An 8,408-nucleotide genomic window follows, 5' to 3' on the forward strand; every position below is an offset into this window, starting at 1 on the left:
CGGTGGCGTCCCGCGGTTTAACTGCCGAAACCCCTTCTAGGCGGGAGCGGTGTGGCAGGGGCGGGGGGGAAGGGGCACGGCCTCAGGGGGAAGCCGCCTTAAGACCGAAGTGCCGGCAGGGTCCTCGCAGCAGCTCGGGGACGGAAAGCCGCAGGTGCCGGGCTCTGGCGTCGGCGGGGCCTCGCCGGAGGCTGCGGAACTGAACCTGCAGGGCGCGCTGGGGAAACTCGGAGCGGTTTCCCTAGCCTCCGTCGTCTCCACATCTTCTAGCGTACAGATCTTTAAGTGTATTGGTACAGCCTTACGGTGTAACGCCTTTCTGCACGGGCACGGTTTTATGTGCGTGAAGAGTATGCATAATATTATCCTGCAAGGAAAGGAATATTTTCTTTCATCAATAGAAAATACTCTAGCGTTATTATTTTCCACGCACCGTGTTAATACTTGTGTGAGTTTTGATTTGAATAATACTAATTTAGGGGCAGAATCAACGGAGCTAACAGTCTGTGACGGTGTTTTTATGTTCTTCGCCATTTAAAGATGTTGAACAGTTTACACTCAATACCTCAAAGTTGGAAAGAAAGAAGATTCAATAACAACTTTTTAGCATTATGGCTCTTTGTATTTATTTTGTAGTACTCACGAACATTTAGGTGATAATAAAGGGAAAGAATTCATACCTACATGTGTGTTTCTTGCATTCTTTAACCTTTTACCCATACTTGTAGTAAGAGAAAAAAAGTCACTGACATTCTTAATAGAATGTTTATATCTACAGTCTTTCTTTGTAATTCTAGGTAGTAATTTAACTCCTCTTCCTCTTTGCAATGTCCCAGCATCATTGCTGAACTTATATTTCACCTTAAATATATTTAACTGAAGTGGACTTTAATTCATGTAGGTACATCCGTAGAACTATTACACGCTTTTAAAATAATTTTTTAAAAAAAGGTTTAACCATCTCTTTCCTTTGATGTTTGAGTATACGTGGTATTTAGGATCTCGAATTTGAAGTTGTAGGAGACCTATTTTGAAAATGTTGACGGAATTGTACTGCAAGTATAGAACTTAATTGAAGTCCCAGCTTCATCCATTTCATCTGTTGTGGAAAAGGAGCAGAAGTGTCTGTTCTTGGCTTATTAGCATATGCTAGCGCCTAGCCTTCTGAGGAAAACACTAGGCCAGAAGTTCTCAATCCTTTAAAGTTTTGGTCTATCCAGAAGAGACGTGTGTGCTTTCTCTTGCGTTAGATGTGTTTCACATTGCTTAAGATCATAAAAGCACTTGTAGTAGGTCAGATGAAAGCCCAGCATCCTGTGTCTGAAAGCCATCAGCTGCAGGATGAGCTAAGAAAGATTTAACAGGGTAAGCATGTAGTGATACTTTCTCAGAATGTTTCTAATGATTTTCAGCCGAGGACCTCATTAGCTACAGTTGTTGTCTTTGTGTCTGACAGCCCTTGGTGGATTTTTTTCCCCCCTTTAATTTGTTCTGTTGTTATTTGGAGTCCACATCAGCTTTAGGTATCTACAGTATCCTGCAGTTCCACAGGTTAACCGGGGCTTCCGGGGGGTGAAGGAGGGGAGAGGAAGGCTTCCTTTTTTCGTGCTGAAGCAGCTACCTTCTAGTTTCATCTGATACCTCTTGGTTTCTGTGCTTGAACAGGTAGGAGATTCCTGTTCACCTTTTCTGTGCCAGTCATGGATTTTATAGATGATACCTTCTCTATAGTTTTCTCTTCCTTACCTTGAAGATTATGGCATAAAATCTCAAAATCCTTTGTGCTGTGAGCTGCTGGACCACAGGTGGCCTGTATGCTGCAATTTAAACCATTGGATTAGCCAGTTAATACCAAAAGCGGTTCTGTTAATGTTTGGGGGTTTTACATAGAATGTTAATTTACTGTGTAACTGAGAAAATAACTTTTTTCTTTTTTTTTTTCTTTTTAAGAACATGAAAGTGACGATGATTCCTATGAAGTGTTGGATTTAACAGAGTATGCACGGCGTCACCATTGGTGGAATCGTGTGTTTGGCCGGAATTCAGGACCAATTGTAGAAAAATATTCTGTAGCTACCCAGATTGTGATGGGCGGCGTCACTGGCTGGTGAGGGAGCATCACTTTTCATAACTGTGCTAGACCTTTTACTGTTCTTAGAAGATCCCTTTCCAAGGCTATTTTAAGCAGATAAATGTATCTTCTCTAACGGGATTTTGTTTATCATTGATCAAGATTATTCATGCGTGAACAATTTCTTAACTCGTTATTCTGACTCATCATTCTAAAGTTTTTTGTAGTATTGGTAAAACACCAGTTAGCTAAGGGAAGTCGTGCTAGTTATTCTGACAAGGATTTGGGGAAACGTCAGAACTCTAAAAATACAAAGAATAAATGGAAAATTACTGCATATAACTTCTGTTTGTATGAAAAACCGTATTACCTTACTAGCATAGATTTAGAAACCTAGTTATGATATTATGGCTAAGATATTTTACAGGTAAAAGAAATGAAGAAAAAAAAAAATGTGTGGCAGAATATACTTTTAATTAAGAGCCCCATTTTGTAGAGACTTTTTTTCCTTTAAATTCAGCTGGAGCCATTTTGAACAAATTAACAGTCTGCTCTCATGTTTACTGGAAAGAGATACCACAGCATAGTTACGCTAAAATAATTCATGGTGAAAGCTAGACAGTAAGGATGAGAACTTAAACTGGAAAATGTGGCCACGGTCTTAGCAGCTACGTCAAGGTATTTCTTTTTTGTCAAAGGTATTTGAATGGTATTTGTCTATTCCAGTATTCTAAAAAAAATAAGTTCATTGAAAAACAACAATATGGTAGCACAGTAACTTTTAAAACAGAATTATGCAAGATTTGGAAGATGAAATAGAGTGAAAATGAAGATGTCATTTCCATGCTTAGTACAGCTTTGAGGAGTGTAGGCTTAGCTTTCAGTCTAGTTTTTTTATTTGCCTCTGTAGCCTTAATTATTTTTAAAAGTTAGATGTGTATACATAAACTCTGAAGCTCCTAGGGAATACTTCATCTGGCATACATAAAAACTGGCTTATTGAAAGATCTGGAAACTGTATATTTCAGTGTCTGTAGATGTATATACCTCTCTGTTTGTATTAATGTATATAAATATGAATTCACTATTCATTTGCAGGGGGAAAAAAATTCCCCTGTGTGTGTGGGCTGGGGTGGGGCGGTGGGTCAGACACTGGCAGAGTTGCCCAGAGAAATTACGGAACCATCAGCCTTGGAAACATTCAGCACTTGCCTCAGTTAGGACCCTGAGCAACCTGACTGAGCTTGGAGGTTGGATCGGTCTTTGCAGCTGGCCCAGTTTTGGGCAGGTGGCTGGACCAGATGACCTCCAGAGGTCCCTTCCTGCCCAAACTATTCTATGATATCAGTATCTGTGCTGTTCTCTATTTGATGTGGGAGTGTTTGGAGACTGCGAACAAGGTAGTAATCTTCTGGTTGCTTTGATCCATTAAAAACAGACTAAAACCATGTCCCCATAGAGGGGCCTCGCTGATTTTAACTCTTGTGGTAGGGATGTAACTTCTTTTTACCCAAGATATTCAAGTTATGGGTTGTGTAGTTAATATAAATGATGGTATAATATATTTACCTTCCATTTGGGAACAGTTACAATGGCACTTTTATATTATTACATTGTGCTTTATTAACATGCTACATTTAAAAGCAGCATACAGCTTTTAAGTGTAGACAACGTCTGGAGATCTCAAGCTTACTTTAAAGGGGCCATCAGACAGCCATGAACTAGCAACCATTACTCATGTTGTCTTGTGTTAGATATTATTAATTAAATATTGTTTGTATTAAATATTTTGATTTTAAAATTTAAAAATGTGAAATGATACATTTGCTTTGTTAAATGAAAAAATAGTAATAGTTGTAGTCAGGAATTTTGGAGTGCAGCATTGTTCAGCAGACAACTTCATTGGACTGGGTTTTTTTTGTTTTGTTCTCCTAAGGTGTGCGGGATTTTTGTTCCAGAAAGTCGGAAAGCTTGCAGCAACTGCAGTAGGTGGTGGCTTTCTTCTGCTTCAAGTATGTAGCATTTCATGCTTTATAAGTTGGCAAATGTTATTTACTAAACAATAGGAAAAACACAGCTGTTGGGTAGAATTTAATTAGGAAGACTTCTTACCTACTTCCTCTTTTTAGTCTCATCAATCAAAAACTTACATTTCAGCTGCAATATTGTGTACAAAAGAGACATTTCTAAAAATCAGTGGTAAATCAGAATCTACTCTATCCTGTAAAATAGTTTGTAGTAAGCCAAAAGAAACCTCTGTGCAGAAACTGAGATGCTGTATGTGATTCAGTATTGCCAGATTAGAGGAACTGCCTGTAAACCTAAGGTTAGGGAGATCAAGGAATTTAAGCTGTATTTATTTTAAATAGGTTTGAGAATTTTGTCAGTGCTTTAGAAGAAGTAGGCTGCTTTGGTAGTTGCTTGGAGGGCGTACTCTGGTCTCGTTATGAAGCCATGTTTTTCTCTCTTTCTCCCCGTGCTGTATTTACTAGTTATATCTGCTGAACCTCTGAAGCTTTGCTGACTTCTGATAGCTTCATTGCATTCCTCTGTTCAATGGGATTTCAAGTTCAAAATTTTTTAATGATGTTATCTGGCATGACCATTTGCATTTTTCATTAGCTGTTGTGGTTAGGGGAGGGCATATTTCCAAAAAGCCTTTAAATTAGATGAAGAAACTTTTTAAGTGAAGGAGAATTTCACATATCCCTCTGTATGATGCCAAGTAATTCTTAATTTTTTTACTGGCATTTTTCATGTCTTACTACCTGTGAGCTTGTCATTTTTCCTCAAATCATTCTAGAGGAAATGGACTGGTGCCTACTTAGGTTCGTGCAAATAATATACCATTTTTTGAGGCAGGATGTTAGATACTTTTTTTTTTTTTCTTTCCAACATCACCCTGGAGGGTTTCTGAAAAGCATATCCCACTTTTAGTTATTTCTTTGATTGTAATGGCTGGGGGGGGGGGGGGGGGAGTCTCAACCGTTGCAGGAAGGCTTGGATAGTACCTCTGACTGTTGCTGTGTAATGCATCAAAATGTCACAGTTGTGTGAAGTGCTCTTACTTCCTTCATGATCATGTTCTCTACTGTTTTGGGGTTTGTGTTTTTTTAAACTCCTTGTTGAACCTATAACTGAACTGCAGCACTTACATGAGAATGTCTGCTCTTGGAACTATTTGGTTTAAGTTGTTTTCAACAAATAGACTTTATGTATTTTATTTTTAATTACTCAAAAGCAAGCATCAACAACAATGTAAAAAGTCCAATAGTTTTAACGTGAAGCTTTATAGTATTAGCATTCATTCCACTTCACCATTGTGCATTGATGATCTTTTCAAATCTCCTGGAAATCACTGGTTATTGGGCTTGTACCTAAACATAGGGATGAATTTTACAAGGGTGTTGAATCTGAAATGGTTTAGAATCATCCAGATGTAAATTTTTGGCAAGATGTGCTATGCCAGCAAATTAATCAATTTGATGGAGTACTCTGGACTTCTTTAGCCCATAATGTGTATTTCTGGATCATGAGGGAAGAATTAAATCTTTTTTTTATATATATATATGTGCATACATATATATGCAGCGGACCTTGAAGTACTCGTCATGCTTTTCATCTAGTTGACTTAAAGATCAGAATCTCGCTTCCCATATTGTATGCCATTGGTCTTAATTCTTTTAATGACAGTTCTGATTTAAATACGACCGAAGAGCCTACAGAACAGAGGCCTGGCATCCCATGGGTAGCAGGCAGAATGTTGCCTGCAGGTGCCTTCATTAGTACTTCTGACTACAGGAAGCTGAAAAGTTAAAACTAAGACCTATAGACAAAGGAAAATAGAAATTGCTTAAAACACATTACTTGTGCAGTATTTTTGCTTGTTGAGCTGTGAAGTTTGGGGAGCTTTCCTGTACATAAAATGGATTTGCCGTATGTTTGAGTGTCTGATTTCTTAGTTGATGTCATTTACAGTGTATGTGAACAGGAATATTATCCAAGAGGAAAAATGAGTTGCATATTTTGATTGAGTTGTCTATATCTTTAATTAAGTAAGATCAGATTCTCTTGGAAGGGAGTGAAGTAAATGCCTTGGTCTTTCATTTTAATTCAAAACGTTTTGCATTTTAAAGCTGAGTCATAAATTCTGTAGTGCAATTACATTTCTGTAGTCTTTAATTTTTTCATTTAAAGATCACACATCGTGATTTTCATTTCCCTATGAATACATGTTCAGCGCTTCCCCTGAGTGGGCAGAGGAGCGTTTCAGCACATGACTAGAAACTTCCTTTTTATCTGTAAATTTCTCTGAAGTTGCAGATTTCATTTCAACTCCTGATTGCAATATTTACGTTGTAATCACCTGCTAAAACAAGAATAAGAACTAGAGAAGGCAAGATTCTTGGCTAAAGCCCATTCAGTGAAACTTTTCAGTCCTGAAACTAAAAAAAAATACATTTTTTTCTTCAGCATATGATGACTTCATCTCAAGAAATCTAGTAGGAAACCGAAAGCAATACATTTTTGGAGTGTCAGTTTGTACAAGAAACTAAAAAGAATTTTCAGATTTTTGTAAGTGATCTAGAAATTTTTCAGTCTTAATACAGATGAAATGAAAAGTAGTCTGAGGAAGAGAATAAAAATGACATTAAGGAATTTGCATAGCTTTTCAAAATTAATATCTGTTACCACATCTTTGTGCTGAATATGTCAACAGCTTAATTTGATCAATTAACTATCCTTTTTATCGAAATAGATGCAGCTCTTCAAATATGCTGGTATAAGACCAATACCCATGCACTATATTAAGGAAAATACAATCAATTTCGCATAGCAAGTAAGGGATTTTCCTTATATAGCTTCTAGTTTATACAGCACAGTGTTCAGTGAAATCCTGAAGAGCAGGGAAGTATGAACTGATGTGGTTCTGCTACAAGGAATTAGTTAAAAACAGTTTTTCTTAATGACTGCCTGTGCTCTCTGTGTTTTTAAATTCCTGTATCTTTAATAATGGTTTTGTTGCTTTTTGCTCTGCAGTCAACGTACAAATTGCAGATTTTTCCATTGTGCGTTGACTATTATTTAATCATAAAATTGTATTTTTGTTCGGTTATTTTTGCTTTCACTAATATATTTTGCCTCATTCCATTAGCATGCCGTTGATGAATTAAATTCAATTTTTCATTAAATTATTTTCTAACTTAAGAATAATGGTTTTGTTGCTTTTTGCTCTGCAGTCAACGTACAAATTGCAGATTTTTCCATTGTGCGTTGACTATTATTTAATCATAAAATTGTATTTTTGTTCGGTTATTTTTGCTTTCACTAATATATTTTGCCTCATTCCATTAGCATGCCGTTGATGAATTAAATTCAATTTTTCATTAAATTATTTTCTAACTTAAGAAAAGTAAATCTTTGAAAACAACACGAAGCAAAATAAACTCTGAGATATCCTTGGCTATATGTTGTACGGGGGTTTGTTGATACCGTGCCATGATGATGTTGTGGCATCTCAGTGAAGCGGGGACAGAACAACATGCCTCTGGGGGTGGGGACTTAATAGAGAGAGTTGTATTCAGTTTTGCATTGAATATCCCGCTTCACAGTTGATGTCTGCAGACTTTGAGGGAACATTCAGTGGAACAGCCAAAGCAAATGGTCCTTGGAAGTTAGTTTTTTAAAGAAATACCATATTTCTGGCAGGTTTTGACATGAAATGGAGGGGCTTCGTTTCTCTACCTTTGTAAATTGGAGTAGTTTCACTGGTTACAGTGGAGCTGTGCCAGCAGATGGTGGCTGAAGATAAGAGCCTCTGCAGTTTAACTCTTACAAAAAATGTTGTATCATTTCTCAGTCCCTCCTTATCTGTATATTGAAGTTAGAGACTTGTCAGATCTGTTCTGGAAACTGGTTGATGGGGGTTGCTACCTATCTAAATACCAGAAAATACCTAGAAGTATACATGGCTTCTGTATGCCGTGCAAGTAACTGAACACGGGGAGCTCGCCTGTACCTTCCGGGCTTGGTTGGGCTTTTTTAGTATCAGAGATTTTTGTCTTTGAGGAAATTAAAACTCTTTTGTGCCATAGAAATTTTTTTGCTCTTAAATGTTTTTTGCTCATTACTCTTAATAATGTTTCACAGCAACGAAGTACCTCTCCATGCCTCTCCAGTATCACCCGGAAAATGAGGTCTTCCCTTTAGATCTCTGTTTTCTTTGATTAGCGTAGAGCAAGATGCATGTATTTTTAGTATTCCTGAATTGATGTATTTTTTTCAATTGCCTTTTTGGGAAAAAAAATCCCATTATTTTTTCAACAGTTCTGGAAGA

At 37.3% G+C, this 8,408-nt stretch overlaps 1 protein-coding gene across 1 annotated transcript in view; it reads left to right on the top strand.

Moving 5' to 3' along the window:
- The first annotated feature begins 73 nt into the window (after positions 1–73).
- FUNDC1 (FUN14 domain containing 1) overlaps positions 74–8,408 on the top strand; it is a 13,162-nt gene continuing 4,827 nt past the window's right edge. Inside the window, exons 1-3 of the mRNA XM_009283027.2 lie at positions 74–350; positions 1,951–2,107; positions 4,008–4,083. Of these exons, the coding sequence (XP_009281302.1) occupies positions 338–350; positions 1,951–2,107; positions 4,008–4,083 (246 nt within the window). The 5' untranslated portion in view covers positions 74–337. The remainder of the gene's footprint in view (positions 351–1,950; positions 2,108–4,007; positions 4,084–8,408) is intronic.

The sequence above is a fragment of the Aptenodytes forsteri genome, unplaced genomic scaffold (assembly GCF_000699145.1).
Source record: "Aptenodytes forsteri isolate BGI_AS27 unplaced genomic scaffold, ASM69914v1 Scaffold2, whole genome shotgun sequence".
In the NCBI taxonomy this organism is placed as follows: Eukaryota; Metazoa; Chordata; class Aves; order Sphenisciformes; family Spheniscidae; genus Aptenodytes; species Aptenodytes forsteri.